This window comes from Ambystoma mexicanum, chromosome 3q (assembly GCF_040938575.1).
Source record: "Ambystoma mexicanum isolate Mex_15411 chromosome 3q, UKY_AmexF1_1, whole genome shotgun sequence".
NCBI lineage: Eukaryota > Metazoa > Chordata > Amphibia > Caudata > Ambystomatidae > Ambystoma > Ambystoma mexicanum.
Genome location: NC_090926.1, coordinates 260,316,040 through 260,335,007, shown reverse-complemented (window position 1 = coordinate 260,335,007; position 18,968 = coordinate 260,316,040). Strand labels below are relative to the sequence as shown.

The following is an 18,968-nucleotide window of genomic DNA, read 5'->3' as shown; positions in this document are numbered from 1 at the left end:
TGAGACCCAACCTGCTCATGTGAGAGAGGTGGTGAGGAATCATGGAGACCCCTCTAGGTCTAAGGGATTTCTTTATAAGAACCCCTTTAAAAAGCCTATTGTAGGTTCAGAGATTGTCACAACTTCTGAGGGACTGTTTAAACAGATCCCCTATACCTTAGACAAGAGTAAAGTGCCCAACACTACTTGTAGGTCATATAGTTTGCAAATGATAACTAATATAAGAAAAAGTATCACAGCAAGGGTTACAAAAAGATTGCTAGTTGACTCAGCAAACAGTTTAACCGACTAGAAACAAGAGATCTATCCAGATGAGGATTAGCTTCCCCTGTTCCTTAGTCTGGGGGGGACGAGTGTTAGGTAAGATTTCCACAGGGCTGGTAAATCTTCCTTGCCTGGTTCAACTCCAGAACTTTTTGCTTTTCTAGTGAGATATTTTCCATTAATACCTCAGTGAGTGGGAACCTTTTTCCACACTCACCTGTCTTTAACTCTTTTTATGGGTGTCATTTTTAAGACTCTCCATAGTGTCTTTTTAAAGTTATCATGTCTAACAACTTATTGGCAATAAGTGCCTGTTGTTGCTGGGTTGCCCTAGGGGCTCCCCCTTTAACTTTCTTGTACTAACCTTGAGTGAACTACAGTTCCCAAGGGTAGAAAGGATCTTTGGATCCCTTTTACATTTTATTCTGTGAAACCAGCACACCCCACCTTATGTGGAGTGCTGGGGAGATACAATGTATCCCCTTTCACATTTAAACTGTAACAATTCTGTTACAGTGACAAGCTTACCTTTAATGGCTGGTGGCAGTGATACCTTTTACTAATTTGGTGCACCTTTACCGCGTGCTGTAATCACAGCTGCAGTAAAGGCACCTAAGGGTGCTCATTTTTACCAAAATGGCCCCTGTCTTCTTTTTCTGCCATTTTAGTGTTTCTTGTCGTTTCTTGTTCCTTCCCCTGACATCCAGGGCGGGAAAATCCTTTGTTTGAGTTTTGTCTTCGGCGGGAGTCCCCTGGACACCCCGCCCAGGCTCCAGTCAGTCTGTAAGCACAGGAAGTGGGGGAGGGGTTCCAAACTTCCCCCTCCCTTGTCTTAGGTCTTCCTTCAACTGGGCCAAATCCCAGTGGGGGGTTGGCTGTCCTGATTGGACAGCCAAACGCCCCTTTCTTGTAAAATGCGGGGAGAGAATGCAGAGGTTGTGTTGCAGCTCCTGATAAATACTGGAAACCTGGAAGCTGAAATCATGTCGACCACTGGACCTGAAAACCGAAGAGGATGACGAAGGAAAAGCGGCGGGAATGATTTCCAGCGGCCGGAGAGCCTGCTTTGTAACCGGAGCCTGCTGCAGCCCTTCCTTCCGATCGCCCTGGGGTCTCCGAAAACGACGACCCGAACCCAGAGCCTGGTGAGACCCACTAGACTAAAGACGACCTGCATTTTGTGCCATCCCACGGGTTCCTGCGACCTTGCGTTCTTGCAATACCCCAATACCCTGGGACCTCCTGCCACTGTGCGGTGCACGGTCTTCCGAATTCCGAATCTCGCTGAAACTTCGTGGGCATCTTGGTCTATCTCCAGAGACACGAATCGAGTCCAAAAAGTCCCCTCACAAGAGTGCTGGACCTTTTGAACGACGAGAATTCAACCGCGATTTTCTGTCTTCATCTGTGCTCCTTGAAAAGGCGCCAAACCCGCAGAACCGCATTCAGCCGCGAGAGAAATCTTGCCTAGAGCCTTCTTCATCGATCCCTGCTGCAAAGTCCCTTCTGAGGTCTTGTGTTCAGTCTCCAGGACAAGGAATCCAGTGACCGGGTATTTGGCTGCAGTCCCTGAAGTTCTCCTGCTGCAATCTCTTCTTCATTGATGAGGTACTGTGTTGGCTTGGGTATATACTTACCTTAAGCCTGTTGGGATTTCTGTGTAGTCCTGGGGTGTTTTCTGTGATTGGGAGGTCCCTCGTCCAGTACACCCAGTCCCACTGCTAGAATCCTGCTGGGGTGTCTTCTGTGAAGCCCCTGGACCCTCTTCTAACCCTAGAAGTAAAGTACTCACTTGTTTGCCCAGTTTTCCTAAGGAAACTCTGGCTTTTGCTACTAAAGAACTTATTCTAACACTGCCTGTTTGTCACTAGTCCTAGTGACCCCCTTCTGCCACTGAGAACACTCATGCTCTAAGGGAAAGACTTTGAAGGGATTGGGACTTCTGCCTAGAAAAGAAATCAAGTGTTTTTACTTACTTGTAAAGAGTTGGTTGGTAACTGCAATTCTAAGAGTGAACAGTTACAAAAGTTCTTACTGATCTTGGATGTGTGATGCACTATTCTTAAAAGTATGGTTAACACCTTTCCTTCCTTAGCCACTGTTTTGCCAGTCTAAAAGAAAGTAGATGTGAAGGTATTTTACTCTCCTGTGATTAGGTTGTGCCTCTTTACAAAAGTAATGTGTTGGTTTCACCAGATTATTCCTGAAGGGTAATTGTATGAGTGTCCTCCAACTGTTGGTATCACCAGGTTAGTCCTGCTACGATAACTGTATGAGTGTCCCCCAACTGGGTCTTGCTTCCCCTGACTTGCTGCTAGCCTGTCTTTAATAAGTCTACATTAGGTTGTTGCCTACCTAGAATATCTATTCAGTAAAGTGTGACATTGGGTTTTACTTTCCCCTTCATTGTGAAGTTAAAGTAAGTGGGTTTTACTTACCTTGTGTTAGCTGTGTGCCATCCAAAACACGTTACAAGAGTTATTGCTTACCTCAATCTGGGGTTCCCTGATTTCCAAAGCATCTGTAATTGTATATTACATCCATTAGGTTTTGCTCACCTGGTATAACTGTGTGTTATGACAAAAGTAGTGATAGGTTTTTACTGCACCTAGAATAAGTGTTTCACTGTTCACCAAAAGTATATTGTCCAGTTGACTGTTTATGTGATTTGTTCCAAGAGTCACTGTACAACTGGTAGGGCCTACTGTCCTTGTATTACCAAAAGTAATCTAAAAGTAACCATTGGTCTTTTACTCCCAAAGAATAGGCTTGACCTATACTAAATGTGTATAACAAGGGTTTGACTTCCCTAGAACTACTGTTAGGTGTTCCAAATAAGGTCTATACTTGGGTCTGTGTACTTTCAAGCATAGTGTTGTGTTTTATATTGTGATTTCATATAATGTTTCAGTATTTACTTAACCCCTAGATTTATCTGGGCCTACTTGTATTTAAATAAATCCTTTATTTTTATAATACATAGTGTTTCAGTGTTTCTTTGGATCATTTGTATTACAATTTTCACTTGTACTGTATCTACTGCCCTCTCTCCCTCCTAAGATAAGCCTGGCTGCTCTGCCTACGCTACCATGTACTCAGGTGGTACAGTCTTATACTAAGAGTGGAGTCTTGTACTGCCTCAGTTGAATGGTTTTACTAGGCCCTTAACTGGACTTCAGAAAAACTGTCCTAACAGTTGGGTTTTTTGACCACGAAGTAACGAGAGTAAACTCCCTAGCCGCTTTTGGCCACTCAAACAAATTCTATAGCCCCTTTTTGCAGCATAATCTCCACTTGTTGTAATATGCGAAGATGGGGTTGCGCCGAATACACAGGTGGAATTTGTGACAGCGTTTCCTTGAACTGCAGAGAGTGGCCTAGTTTTATCGTGTCCAATACCCAGCGGTCTGTTGTTATACTTTCCCATTCGTCGAGGCAATGGGCCACCCTTCCTCCCAGGACGTCCTGTAACATGTTATTGTTGGGACTTTGACTGTCTGTCTTTTGCTGACGATGAATATCGCCTTCTGTTCGAAGCCTGGTAGTTTCGACCTCTTCGCGTTGCCTGGACCGCACGTCTATAACCTTGGGAGGGTATGATGGCCTGCTGAAATTTCGGTCTCTAGATGCAGTAAAACAGGAATTTCCTGATGTTTCGCGGAAGAGACAAAAAGATCGAAAAGCTCTTCCACTTTGCAAGGCTCCTAACGACCCGGCCGTGTCCGTATCCTCTTTCATACCTTTCAAGGCCTCGTCCACTTTCTCTCCTAACAGTTGGTCACCATCACACGGCTTATCGAGTACCTTGTACTGGACTTCCGGTCTGAAGTTAGTACATTTCAGCCAGGCTTGCCTTCTCAAAACCACTCTGTTGTTTATTTGCTTAAACCCGGACTGCGCCAAATCCACGGCGATGTTAATAGAGTGGTTTAAAGCTTCTTCTCCCTCCCGGACCAGTAACATGGCCAACTTTCGATGTTCCGCAGGAAGGTGTTTTAGGATAGGGGCTAAACAATGCCACATCTCTGTCATATCTTGCCATAATTGCCAGCGAGTTAGCTGCTTTAACCGTCGTCGCTCCTATGGATAGAACCTTTTTACCAAACGCGTCCTGTCTTCTAGCCTCGTTATCCGGAGGGGTAGAACATTTGTGCTGCGATCTGGCCTTCCTAGCTGCTGCAGCCGACATTACTGGCTCTGAAGATGGTTGAGCGGTCAAGCATTTAGGCGTAGAGTCTGGAGCCTTGAATTTCTTCTCCAACCTGCCCTTTATTGCTGGTTCTGAAAATGGATGACGCATGGTCCTCAAACCTTCTTGCCAGACGTGATCTTGAATGGGTGAATTGTATATGGTCAACCGTTGTATCGGAAAACATAACAGATGCACACTTTTGTGCTGCACTACGACAGCCAAATATTGTTCAATAAACTTCACGTGTATGACAACTTGCTTATGTAAAAAACACAAACTTGTGTTTGTGTTTATTTCTTTCGTAACAAAGATTTTCTGTTATCTCATTCAGTATATCATAGGCACATTGCATATTATATTGTCATATACAAACTTGTTCGTGTATGCCTGTTTCAATAATATTTTTTTTTCTCCAATTACAGTTTTAATCACATTATGATTCTTCAACAAGCAATACTTCATTCATTTGTAGTCAAATTGTTCCAAAATGTCTTGAAATCCTTGGTTTATTGTCCCAGTTTTACACAAGCCCTCTTGAAGGCTTTTAGGATTCTAACCTATGGGTTCCACTATGCGCTTTGGGCAATGTGTTTGGCCTTCTTCAGGTGGGGATATCAATTTTTTCTGTCTTTTTTCTGCAAAATCAATGTGCACAGATATCTGCATTAGTTTCTATTACTTTCTGCAATCATTCTATGTATACGTCTGACAGTTAACACGAACCTTGGTCCCGGTGAACCGGTATGTGGCAATACTCTGCACACTTCTGTGTGGTGACTGTCTGTCTCTTAGTTTCTCTTTTGTACAACTTCTTATTTTCAGAGTTACACCGCTATAGGAGATAAAGTTAAAAGCCTGGATTCAGTCATGTATTCTGTGGGGAATCATACTAACATTGCTTCTTTCATTTGCGCTTTGAGTGAAAAGTAGTCAGATCAAAAGTGGGATCAGTCGCTAAAATCAGTGCTGAGTCCCACTATGTGATCCGTATTACAGATATTGCTTCTTTCATTCATTCTTTGTTTGGTGAAAAGTAGTAAGATCACAAGTGGGATCAGTCGCTAAATTCAGCGCCGAGTCCCACTCTGTGATCAATATTGCAAACAAGTAAGAACTTTACTGTTGAAAAGACTCACCGTTAGTCGTGGGACCCGTCTCATGTATATGTGGTTGCGGTGTTCTGTGTCCAATGTTATAAGCGTTCCTGGGTTAAGATCCCTCCGGGGATTCCTTCGCTCTGTTCATGAGGCTCGTGGGCTAAAGGACACTCGTCCTACACGGTGGATGCGGTGCGTCCTACTGTGGATGAATGTGCGTGGGCAAAAGGAGTCCCTCGCGGTACGGGGTACTTTCGTTTCACTCGCATTCGCGTTTTCACCGCTGTTTGATTCCTGTGTTCTTTTCCCCGTAATGATGGTGTTGCCGTATGCTGGGTCCTACATTGGAGGGTTGCTAAGCAACCACTCTATGGCTGTGTTTCTACTGACTTGCCTGTTTTGGTTCACGGCATAATTAAAGGCGCCATGTACAAATAATGTACTTGCTGCACTGTCTTTCATGTAATGAGTTCTTGCTCATTGCCTACATGTTGTGTCTGCTATATTGTTTATTCGGGGGCCTTTTCCATATTCGCCATGTGCGGTCGGTATGTTTAATGAAGATTACCGGCATTGTTAATTCTGAATACTTTCCCTTTTACATTCAGATAATTTTCAACATAAACTAAGCCTATTAGCATCCATTGCAGTGATCTTGAATGGGAACTGAGAAGACTGACTTCCTTCTTTTCCCCATATGGTCGAACAAAAAGCACTCCTTTTCTTCTTCAGGGCTCAGACCAAACTCAATACAGGCTTCGCCCATCATTGTGTGAAAAGCGCCAATGTCGTCTGGCGGTGATGGTTGAGCCAGGCTTCTAGGTGCCTCCATCTCCGCTTCCGACTCCCATGTAGGATCCCTCAAAGGGGATGAGGATACCTCTGAAAAAGAGTCTCTAGGTTACGACTCTGAATCTTGCAACTCCCCTTCTACCGGGTATGAGCGTGGTGGTTCCTCGCTCACTGGTCGGGAGGTTGGACTCTCCGTAACCCGCGTAGAAGGACCCGGTTCGTCGTGGGCAGGTCTTGCCGGAATCCCCAAAGGTGCGTCTACGAGGGGTAACTTCTCATCCAACCGCTTCAGCGTGGACAACACTTGCACAGATGATATAGATTGAGGGTTCAATAAAGACGACGAAACGGGGACATTTTGCCCCCCCGAATGGTCGATGACGCAATTCCTTGCCATCCCAGATCTGCTGGAACAACGATCTGTTCTCGATCCTCCTCCATGGATGATATTGAGAAGGCTGCCTCCGGCTGTAGTAAGGTCTCTGGCAGAACCGCGTTGTACACCTCCGGCTGCCACACCCTTAGAGGCTCCACCGTCGACGAGGTCAACGTGGATATATCGTCGCTATCGTATTCATCGGGGGCCCTGAAGGCGCTACCTGTGTCGACGGTAACAATCCCGTCAACGACACAGTCTCTGTAGATGATGGTGTAGGCTGTGACGTAGCCTCCTTTGGCGATCCCGCCTTTTTTAAACTAGATTTATGCCTCGTCGAGTCTCTACTGGAGGACGACCTGTGATGGTCTCCTGAGGAGGAGGTCTTCAAAGGATCTTCCTCTTTTTTCGACGAAGATGAAGACGACGACTTTCCTTGATGGCGATCTTGCCCTTGTTTTGACGAGGATTCCTTCGCCTGATGTTTTTCAGAAGGGCGTTTCTCCATAAATCGCGGTTTCTTCGGCGCAGGCTCCGCCAACACCAACCGGTGATGGGATACCGCCTTGGACGACTTGGGCCTGGATGCTAGGCTGCGCACCGATCCTACCTCTGATGAAGGATAGGTTCCTTCATTTAGCCACATCACCAGGCGTCTATTCCGATCCTTTAGCGTCTTCTGTGAGAAACCTTTGCAGATCTCACAACTGTCCACCGAGTGATGAAGGTGCAGACAGTACAAACAATCCATGTGCCCATCTCCTTCATAGACTTTTTTCAGTCTGCACGTGGCACACGGGCGGAATAACGCCTTTCCAGACATTTTCACGAAAAAACTCTCAAGAGTAGAATTCAACCTTGTACAGAAGTAGAAACACGAGGTGCTTGGGCTACTTTGGAGACGGTTGAAATCCGAAGGGAGCCGCCGGGGCGGGGCTATTTATATTCCTATATACTATTGGGTCAAGCGTATGCAGCCCGAAAACGACAGAGTCAAAATAAAATTCCTATAGGAAACGTCTTTATAAATATACTGAGCCTGACGACGGGGAATATTCTAAGCATGTGAATCCATGAAAGATCCAATGCTGGAGAATTACATTTAGTACCAGGCTGCCTTCTGCCCGGCAGCCGCACAAGCCAACGGCATCGATTGAAAGTTGGATGAGTAGTGCGTATTGTCCCGCATGCTTCACATTGACCAATCTCTGCTGCCAGATGATTGCAGGCTGCTCCCGTCACCTCCCTCCACCCGCCTCCCCTCTCTTGACTGCCTAGTAACATCATGCAATGCCACGTATTGTCTTTCAATTCCTGCTACACCCAACCCAACATTTCATGCTTCCATCCCACCCGGCACACTCCCACCACCACTCATATGCCTTCGTTGTTCGAATGAGCTCAGGGGAGTCCTTCGTCCAGAGTCATCTCCTGTACTAGCGTGTTCCATGCCGTCATTGGTACCGACCTCCCGTTGTCCCCTATAGACCCCCCCTATGCCACACTATTGTCTCAGCCTCCGTCCATTTCTTTAAAGCTCCCCATGCCTCTATACGGGGACCTTCCGCCGACTTCCACGTTTCCTTCGTTTTGCTAAAATGCAGATGAGATCCTTCATCTTCATCAGGTGCGCGTTGCCGCAGGGACAGTCCTAATATGCTCACCTCTGGTGGCCACTCCCGCATATCTATACCCCCCCCCTCCCTGCCCCTGTGTGCTATGTTCTTCCAGAAAACCCTAATCAATGGGCACAACCAAAACATATGTAGAATCCCTGCTGAGTCTCGCGCACACATGGGACATTTCTGCTCCTCTGCTCCCAGGAACTGTGAAGTGACTTGTAGGGTAGTGTACACTTTGTGGATGACTTGGAGCTGTATCTGCTTAAATATAGTGTTCCTAGACACCGTTCTCTTGTATGTCAGCAATGTGGCCCATTCCCCGTCTGTAAGAGTGCAGATCTTCTTCCCACTTGGATTTCACCTTAAGCTCTGCCTGACCCAGCGCCTCCAAAACCAGTTCATAGAGCCTCATAATCGTATGTCCCCCTTCCGCCAAATCGTAAAAGGCCTCTAGCATGGAATCCCCGTCCTCTCCCTTTCTCAGCCCCGGCCATCGAACCTCTGTGATCTTGATAAGACTGTGATACAACAAAAACTGGCCTTTTGAAATGTCGTACTGTTCTGTCAGTTCCAAGAATTCCACTCACTCTCCTTCCTTATATATGTGGCCCAGGGTGATTACCCTATTCGGCTCCCAGTGTGATCAGTGGCTGTTAACCTCTCCTGGACTCCTCCTGCCCATCACTGCAAGAGTAATGTTTGCTGAATACGGATCCCGTTTCCCCACCATCCTCCACAATTTGCACCAGATTCTCCTGCCCAGGGTCACCAGTGCCAATGTCTTCCCCAGCTTAGCGTCCTTATACCCAGAGTGCCTCCCTCAGATAATAAGGTCCGACCTCTCCGCGCAACAGTCCCATGTCCAGTGAGCCCTCGTCCACTAGCCAGGTTATGACAAGCTACAGTTGGCCTGCTAGATTGTACACCTCAAAATTCGGCACTCTAATCCCTCCATCTTTTTAATCTCTACACAGTGTGCCCAACGCTATCCTGCATCTCCCTCCTCCCCAGATAAATTGTTTAGCCATCGAGTTTAGTTTCCTGAAGAAGTGCCCTGGAATGTCATAGGATATGTTAAAGTGGTAGAGCAGGCGCGGTAGTACCACCATCTTCAACACCGCTGCTCAGCCCATCATAGACAATGGCAGCCTCTGCCAGATCTCCATGGACTTTTCCACCCCTTGGAGCGCCCTCAGCGTGTTCATTTCCTGTCCCCGCCTAGGGTCATGATAAATATCCACTACTCCCAGGTATTTAAAGGGATGGTCTAGTAAATTTTTTTATTTAAAAAATAGATAGGCCACATAAAAAAAATATACTAGCATCCTCCGTTTTAAAACTTCCTATGTACAATTTTGAGCTATTCAAGCTCAAAATTCGAAAAAGCAAGCACAGGGGCGCCGCCATTTTGTGAAATGGAGGCCCTCCTGTGCTGGCTTTTGCGGCACTAATGAAGGAAAAGCCAGCCAGCTGTAGTAAACAAAGTCTACCGCTGGGTGGCTTTCCCTTCATTAGTGCCGGGACTCGGAGGACGCGGACCGGAGACCAGAGCAGGAAAGCTGCAGCTGAATCTCGGTAAGTGCTATTTATTTTTTTTACAAAAAATAAGCACTAGCTGCGGTTTTTTTCTAAGTTTTCCGGGCTGGAGCTGCCCGGAAAACTTAGAAATAAAACCGCAGCTTTAAAAACATTGTATTTATGTTTGCGGTCGCTTTTGAAGCGACCGCAAACATAAATAAAACGTTATTGTGTTGGAAAACGCTGCGGTTTTAAAACCGCAGCGTTTTCCAACACAACCGTGTGTGTTTCTGCCTGCTGTGGCTATCACTTTGGGTCTCCGGTGTTTTCAAGCAAGCGGTTGTTTCCGCAATGCCGCGTTGTGTCTGCCTGAATCTGCTTTTCCATTTGGGGCTCTCGGGCTCCCCTTGGGGAGCCCGAGAGCCCCAAATGGAAAAGCAGATTCAGGCAGACATAACGCGGTTGTTTTCCGCAATGCCGCGTTTTTAAACCACAGCGTTTTCCAACACAACCGCGTGTGTTTCTGCCTGCTGTGGCTATCACTTTGGGTCTCCGGTGCTCCCAGGGGAGCACCGGAGACCCAAAGTGAAAGCCACAGCAGGCAGAAACACACGCGGTTATGTTTACATGCCGCGTAGTGTTTCGACCTGCAGCTGATTTCCCATTTGGGGCTCTCGGGCTCCCCGTGGGGAGCCCGAGAGCCCCAAATGGGAAATGCTAAATGCTGCGTTGTCTGCCTAAATCTGCTTTCCCATTTGAGGAAAAGCAGATTCAGGCACACACAACGCGGTTGTTTTCCGCAATGCCGCGTTGTGTCTGCCTGGATCTGCTTTTCCATTTGGGGCTCTCGGGCTCCCCGTGGGGAGCCCGAGAGCCCCAAATGGAAAAGCAGATTCAGGCAGACATAACGCGGTTGTTTTCCGCAATGCCGCGTTTTTAAACCACAGCGTTTTCCAACACAACCGCGTGTGTTTCTGCCTGCTGTGGCTATCACTTTGGGTCTCCGGTGCTCCCAGGGGAGCACCGGAGACCCAAAGTGAAAGCCACAGCAGGCAGAAACACACGCGGTTATGTTTACATGCCGCGTAGTGTTTCGACCTGCAGCTGATTTCCCATTTGGGGCTCTCGGGCTCCCCGTGGGGAGCCCGAGAGCCCCAAATGGGAAATGCTAAATGCTGCGTTGTCTGCCTAAATCTGCTTTCCCATTTGAGGAAAAGCAGATTCAGGCACACACAACGCGGTTGTTTTCCGCAATGCCGCGTTGTGTCTGCCTGGATCTGCTTTTCCATTTGGGGCTCTCGGGCTCCCCGTGGGGAGACCGAGAGCCCCAAATGGTAAAGCAGATTCAGGAAGACACAACGCAGTTGTTTTCCGCAATGCCGCGTTGTGTCTGCCTGAATCTGCTTTTCCATTTGGGGCTCTCGGGCTCCCCACGGGGAGCCCGAGAGCCCCAAATGGAAAAGCAGATTCAGGCAGACACAACGCGGTTGTTTTCCGCAATGCTGCGTTGTGTCTGCCTGAATCTGGAGCCCGAGAGCCTCAAAGGGAAAAGCAGATTCAGGCAAACACAACGCGGTTGTTTTCCGCAATGCCGTGTTGTGTCTGCCTGAATCTGCTTTACCATTTGGGGCTCTCGGGCTCCCCCCTCCAACACAATAACGTTTTATTTATGTTTGCGGTCGCTTCAAAAGCGACCGCAAACATAAATACAATGTTTTTAAAGCTGCGTTTTTATTTCTAAGTTTTCCGGGCTCCTCCAGCCCGGAAAACCTAGAAAAAAAACCGCAGCTAGTGCTTATTTTTTGTAAAAAAAAATAAATAGCACTTACCGAGATTCAGCTGCAGCTTTCCTGCTCTGGTCTCCGGTCCGCGTCCTCCGAGTCCCGGCACTAATGAAGGGAAAGCCACCCAGCGGTAGACTTTGTTTACTACAGCTGGCTGGCTTTTCCTTCATTAGTGCCGCAAAAGCAAAAGCCAGCACAGGAGGGCCTCCATTTCACAAAATGGCGGCGCCCCTGTGCTTGCTTTTTCGAATTTTGAGCTTGAATAGCTCAAAATTTTACAAAGGAAGTTTTAAAACGGAGGATGCTAGTATATTTTTTTATGTGGCCTATCTATTATTTAAATACAAATTTTTACTAGACCATCCCTTTAAAGGTCTCCTTCGCCCACCAAAAACCCCAGTTTCGGTAAGCGCTCTGTGCCCAGCCCTGCCAGTGCCGTCAGCGGGAACTGCCTCAATTTCTTTTTGCTGATGGCAATGCCTGACAGCCTAGCAAACTGATCCAGGACCCCCAGCATGTACGGTAGGTTCACCTCTGGATTCTGCAGATACAGGAGTATGTCATCTGTATACAACAAGATTATATGTGTATTGCCACTTACTAACATGCCTGCTTCTTTAAAGTCCGCCCTGAGAAGGGCTGCCACAGGTTCCAGCACCAAGATGAACAGCATGGGAGGTAGCAGACACCCCTGCTTGATCCCCCTCCCCAGCACCCATGCCCCCAAGATATGCCTTCCTGTTTTCACGCAGGGCATCGGCCTCCTGTATAGCAGCTTCACCCACCGCTGAAAAGCTGGGCCGACCCCAATGCGTCTCAAAACCGTGTGCTGCCACACCCATTTCACTGAGTCAAACGCTTTGATTGCATCCAGGGAAGCCACCACATACCCCCCGCCTCTCTAGTCGTATCTATGATATGGTGAAACCTACGAAGGTTCCAGGCTGTGCTCCGCCCTGGGATGTATCCCGTCTGGTCTGCATGTATCGACGCCCCAATCACCCTGCGGAATCAGATTGCTAAGAGTGCTGCCAGTACTTTACAGTCCTGGTTAATCATACAGGGAGGCCTGTAAGATTTGCAATCAAGCGGTGACTTGCCCAGCTTGAGTATCGGTACAATAGTCAATTCTCGCAGGCTCGCGGGCAGCAGACATGTCTCAAATGCCTCCTCCAGCATCTGTAAAATGTGCGCGTGAGCTCCCCAACATATTCTTTGTGGGATTCTGCTGGGAAGCCATTGGTCCCCACCGTTTTCCCTATGGGTAGCGAGAGTATGGTTGCCTGCAGCTCTTCTACTGTCAGCGATGCATAGCATCTCTGCCTGTCGCAGCTCTATGCATGGTAATGCCATGTTCATCAGAGTCTCCTCTATTTCTGCCGCAGTCCCCCCGCCTCCTCCTGCCAGCGCTATATAATCCCTGGTAGGATCTGCTAAAAATTGCATTAATCTCATTCTGGGCCCGCCACTCCTCCCCACACTCATCCCTGATGCAGCTGATAACCGCCCTCTTGTCCTCCGCCCAACACAGCTGTGTGGCATCTGCATAAAACTGAAAGTTAGAGGAGAAAGTAGAGATCAGGTGAGGCAAGGGGCCACATTGACATAGAAGAGCCAGCGTGAGAGGATAGAGCCCTGGGGAACACCACTTGTGGAAAGAGAGGTGGCGGAGAGAAAGGACCCAAGTTGGACCTGGGAGGGTCTGTCCAAGAGGAAGGATGTCAGCAATGCCAGAGCATGACCAGTGATGCCAAGGTTCACACTGAGAAGATTGATCAGGGTGGCCTGATTGACAAAGGCAGAGGAGAGTTCAAGGAGGATGAGGACAGAGTGAGAGCTGGAATCAAGGTTGGAGAGCAGATCTTCACAGGTTTTCAGGAGAGCAGTTTTCGTCCCTCTGGCCAATCAGAAGCCAGACTGATGGTCACGGTGATAACCAACAGATTCAGTGTGGAGGTTTAGCTGAGAGATGGCCAGTTCCTCAACGAGTTTGCCCAGAAAAGGAGTGACAGATCAGGCGATAGTTGGCCGGACAGCAAGGATCAGCAGAAGGTTTTTTCAGGAGAGGGTGGAAGTGCTTGAGAGGTGAGGGGAAAAGATCCAGTGGCAAATGAAAGATAGCAGAAATCGACCTAGGCTGGATCGAGGGAAACAATGTGGTCCTTAATGGTTCTGGAGGAGCAGGGGAGCACCTGCTTGGATGACACTTTCATAGACCGGACTGATCTAGAAACATCATCAGGTGTTATAGGAGAGAGAGAGAGATGAGAGAAGGAGAGGAGGGGGAAAGGTGGCCAGAGGGGGCCTGAGGGAGGTAGAGGGGGAGAGAGAGGAGGAACGCGTGGTCAGGATGTCCTGAGTTTTAGTGGTGAAATGGGAAGCCAGGGCAGTACAGAGGGCCTGGGAAGTAACAGGAGAGGTGGAGACGGCAGTCGGATTTGCCAACTGGTTGCAGATTTTAAAAGGTTTGTCCATGTTGTTAGAGGCCACAGAGACACAGACTTGAATATGGACCCTCTTCTTGGAGAATACGGAGAATCTGTATTGCCTTTGGAGCAAGCGGCTGTCCACTTTGTCAGTGGATATGCCCGAAGTTCTCCACTTCCGCTCGGCCCCTCTGCATTTGTGTCTCAAAGCAGCCAGGTCGGAGTCATACTGAGAATTGCACTTGGAGACAGGCTTCAGGCGGATCCTCGTGACAGGGGCAAGGATATCAAGAGCCTTGGAGATAGAGAGAGATGAAGGTTGGCGATCCATTGGGGAACATGACGCGGCTGCATAGCACATTCAGAGACACAAGTTTGCCCACACTTCCTTTTAGGATTCCCAGACAATCGTATCGTCAGAGCATAATATACTTCTAAATCATGGGGCACATGGTAAGCAGTTGTTTCAACAAGTATCTTTTAGAATTAGAGTGTTATAGGAGTGAACGTTAATCAACCTCCATTATAAAGCACACAAATAAGAACACACATACATTGGGTAAATAATTACTTTTCCTTTTGAAAATAAAAAGGGAGGTGTTCCAAGCGTTCGTTCCCACCCCATCACACAGAGTGAGCTTTATTAAATCTTAACAGGTAAGGAAAGAGTAGTAGAATAATAAGCATACCAATGACCCAATCAAAAGGACAATTTGATTCCAATATATTACTTGGTGATATACCAGAGCATTTTAAAACAAAGTTGATCAAACAAAAATGAACAGTATTACATTTCAGTTCATGAAAACATACAAAGTGAATGGAGGCTCACCTCTGTTATTGCTGAGATAGTACTTGCTAAATGCTTCATCTTTGGGGGTGTCCGGATACAAGTAGAGGAGAGTGTTCTCTGGAATGTTCTCATCTGCTAGAATCTGGTAGCTATGCAGTATCTCAACAAACGGGATGTTGGCCAGGTCTTGCTTAGTGTACGGTTGGACAGAGCGCACAGTGGGCTTGTCTGTACAAGAAAAAGCAGCCTGGTCAGCCGGTCAACTGACAGTTGGCCAAAAGAAAGTAAAAGCCACACACCAATTTAGCACCAACGTATGAGGCGCACATGGTTTTCCACACTGAAAAAGGAGATCACAGAAGCGGAATGGGGGGAGAGAGGCAGAAGTGTCTCTTGAAAGTTCAGAGTTAGACTGCCTGGAATTTGATAGCACTCTATCCAAGACTGAAATACTAATGGAATGCCATCATCTGTGCTTTAGCTCTAGAAAGAAAAGAGTTGCCGCCTACAGTGGAGTTCAGTATCATGTATGACATGAAGGGATGGATTGTGCGGGGTAGGATCTAATCCAGTTCCATAGCAGCCACATCTCAGCCATAAATAGTCTGGATTTAGCCTTTTCCTTTCTCCATACTATACACAGGTAGGAAAGCAAGAGACACACACAAAGACAGGTATTATGAGACTACCTCAACTTTTCTCCTCATTCCTTTGCTCACATTACCACGCTATCATGTTTCAAAAGTCTTTGTTAGTTACCTGTAACTGTATTTCTCCAGCATTGGTATCTTTCATAGATTCAAATGCTTGAATATTCCCAGTCATAAGACTGGGAATCCTCCGTAATTTAAATGTCTTATTTAAACCTTTTTCCCTAAAGGAAAAAAAGCTATAGAGTAAGCCCATAGGGCCTGTGTAGCTCTTCACTTGAGTAGTCCCTCCACCCCCTTTGGCCCGCTTTGACCATAACCAATGAGGGGGCAGGGCTTAAGCTCCACCCCAGTCAGCCATCTTCAGATTTTTAACTGTGGGGACTGACAGGTGATGACTGATCAGATAGAAACGAAGCAGCCACTCCCCATGGGAGGAGGGTGGGCGCATGTTAATCTATGAAAGATATCAATGCTGGAGAAATACAGTTGCAGGTAACAAAGACTTCTCCAGAATTGGATATTTCACATGCTTGAATAGAAAACCAAGAAGTCAAAAGACTGCATATAGATCTGGGAAAATATACATGTCTTTGGGCCTCATCACTAGTAGGGTGGTATGCAGGCGCTTTTTCCGTCGAGCAGAAATAGCGTTAACGCCGGGAGCCCGGCGCAAATAGCATTGTATCACAATTATACGGGCACGCGCACATGGCCCTGGCAGTAACGCTAATTGCGCCTGATGTAAACAGTGGTGGAAAGCGGGCTACCACCTGAAAATCCAGCGCTATTAGTGCTACCCCTGAGCGCCCACGCAATTAGCGCAGCGGTAAATACTTCACTGCTGGAATGGGAAACACTGCGGTGGCCATTTTGGAAATCACAGTCCATTCCAAATCAGAGTCCCTGGCAGCCATCCACACTCCAAGACCATCATACATGTCTCAGGAAAGGGGCAGGGGCAAGGCAGCCCAACATCGTCTGAGAAAATCCAAGTTTACAGACTCAGTACTGGTGGATGAGGTTGTGGCCCACCATGCTGAGCTACATGGAGCCAGGCAGAAAAAGACATCCTCCCAGCACTGCCCCCAGATCTGGCAGGTGGTGAGCCAGAAGGTGTCGGTAGTGGGCTGCATCCCATGGGACGGGGACGAATGCTGCAAGCGTTGGAATGACCTGCGGGTCCGGGGAATCTTGTCCCACCATCAACAGGACAGCATGGCTCACCACCTGTACTGAACCTGACACCATGGGAGGTAGAATGTAGCACTGTGATCAACATGGAGGGGGTTGAGGGACTTGGAGAATTCAAAGTGGCTCTGGCACCCAGGAGGCTAAAGGCGAGTCAAACCCCTTGACCCCTGCATGTAACTACAACAGCTCGGCAGAGCATCCCCCAGTGGAACTACCCATGACCCGGGCACTGCGAATGGGGGCAGTGCATGGGAGCCATCACAGGCACCTATGGCAGCACTCATGTGCCAGTACACCAAGCCCACCCCTGTGAGCCAGAACAGTGGGGTGGGCAGCCAAGGGACACATCACAGCACCAGGCAACACACAGCCATGGCAGTGACAAGAACCAGACCCCCCCTTCAATCAGCATGCTTAACAGTCAAGTAGTAAACGGGGACGTGATGCATGCATGCAAAGCAACGGCTAGGTTACTAGGTTACCAATGTAGCCCTGCCATGCCACCACAGCCAACTGCATTCCCCCAAACGTGTCCCCATTGCATCCAATCCACTACCAAAGCCAAGCAGCCCAGGCCTGTGCATCAGTTCAACAGCCCCATGCCACACCCCTCACCATGTGATTGCTGCCATGTATGCCAAAACATGTGAGGGAATGTCTCTTAACGCCATCACCTATGTCCCCTACAGGCACACAAGCCATATCAAAGGTGTCAGGGGATGAAGATGCAACGGGTCATCTACATGTTGGACTTTTGGGATTGTCCATTCCATGCACCCATGGAGAGGCCCTTTGCCTTTCCCCACTGTTGTGTGCCTTTTGCCTCGTTTTGAAGCATATGTAGGCATTTCTTTTTGCTCTATGACCCACTTGGGATATGGCCCCTAGTGAGGCGTCATTTGATTTTTTTCCTCAGAGGGGGGTTCTTGAGCTTCGGCTAGCACCAAACTGAATTCCAGTTTTTTGTGATTCCCCTCCCCATGCACTCTGGAGAGGCATTTTGCCTTTCCCCACTGTTGTGCACCTTTTTCCTCGTTCTGAAGCATATGACGGCATTACTTATGCATTACTTATGCTCCATGATCCAATCTGGATTTGGCCCCTTGTGAGGAGTTATTCATTTTATCTTCAGTGGTGGATTCTTAAGCCCTGCCTTTCATCAACTTACTTCAAGTTTGCCAGAATATTTGGTTATTTACTTGATTTGCTTTATGAGGCGTTTGCCTTTTTGGTTATTTGATGCCTTTTCCTCATTGGTGGGTGATTCACGTGCTTTGGCATTCATCAAACTTCACCAAGTTTGGCAACCTGCCCTTGGTTTTTGGTTATTTACTTGCTTTGCTTTATGAGGAGTTTACCTTTTTTTTTTAAACTTAGGTTTTTATTAGCATTTTTTAATAAAACAAACAATAAAATCTGAGTGACCCCTTACCCCGCCCATCCTCCAAGTCCCCACCCCAACCCCAGCCCACCCCCCCTACCCTGTGTCCAGATCCGTGCATTTGTCTAGGGAGGCTCCTAATGTTTACTCTGTATCCTGTGCCTCGGAGATGATGCGATTAGTGTCCGACTGATTTAGCGCCGCCATTCCCCAGGTCGTGGATCCCCAGGTCGGAAGTCATGCATCTCGGGACTAGTCCCGCCCCACTCGGGCCGGGATATATACCTCGGATTCAGTGAACGTCCCAACCCCAGGATTGTTGAACTCCCTACCAGTTCTTGAGGAATGAACTAGTATCATTGTTCACCATAGCAGTCAGTTTGTCCATCAAAAACATGTTTTTCACCTTTTTCAGTCAATCTTCCTTTGAGGGGGTTTTCGGGCTCTTCCATTTCTGAGCGAGAGCCACTCTTCCTGCCCTCAGCATGGTTTTCCACATCTTTGGATATCGGTACAGTTCCGTTTCCTCTGGGGGGAGACCCAATAACATCGTTAGGGGATTAAGTGGTAAAATTTCCTCTGTTACTTCCGCTATCCAGCCCCTCACCGACCCCCAGTAGGCCTGTACTTTTGGGCAGTGCCACCACATGTGGCCTCTGGAGCCTGTCAGGCCGCATCCCCTCGGGCACCTTGGTGACACCCCCGGGAACATCTTTGACAGTTTTGCCGGGTCCCTGTGCCACCCCTGTAAGATCTTAAAACTATGCTCCATGTCTGAGGTGAATAAGTTCCCATGAAATGCTATTTTGAATATTCTAGCCCAGGCGTCCTCTGAGATCTCTTCTCCTGCCAGTTCATTCCAGAACGTGCAGAAGCTCC

At 47.8% G+C, this 18,968-nt stretch overlaps 1 protein-coding gene across 8 annotated transcripts in view; it reads right to left on the bottom strand.

Moving 5' to 3' along the window:
- The window catches only part of STAT2 (signal transducer and activator of transcription 2), a 1,902,691-nt gene that overhangs the window by 264,223 nt on the left and 1,619,500 nt on the right, over positions 1–18,968 (bottom strand). For 6 of the 8 annotated variants that reach the window (XM_069653700.1, XM_069653696.1, XM_069653698.1 and 3 more), the window contains exon 21: positions 14,904–15,092. The exons of the other annotated variants lie outside the window; for them this stretch is intronic. In XM_069653700.1, the coding sequence (XP_069509801.1) occupies positions 14,904–15,092 (189 nt within the window). The remainder of the gene's footprint in view (positions 1–14,903; positions 15,093–18,968) is intronic. 8 annotated transcript variants of the gene reach the window in all.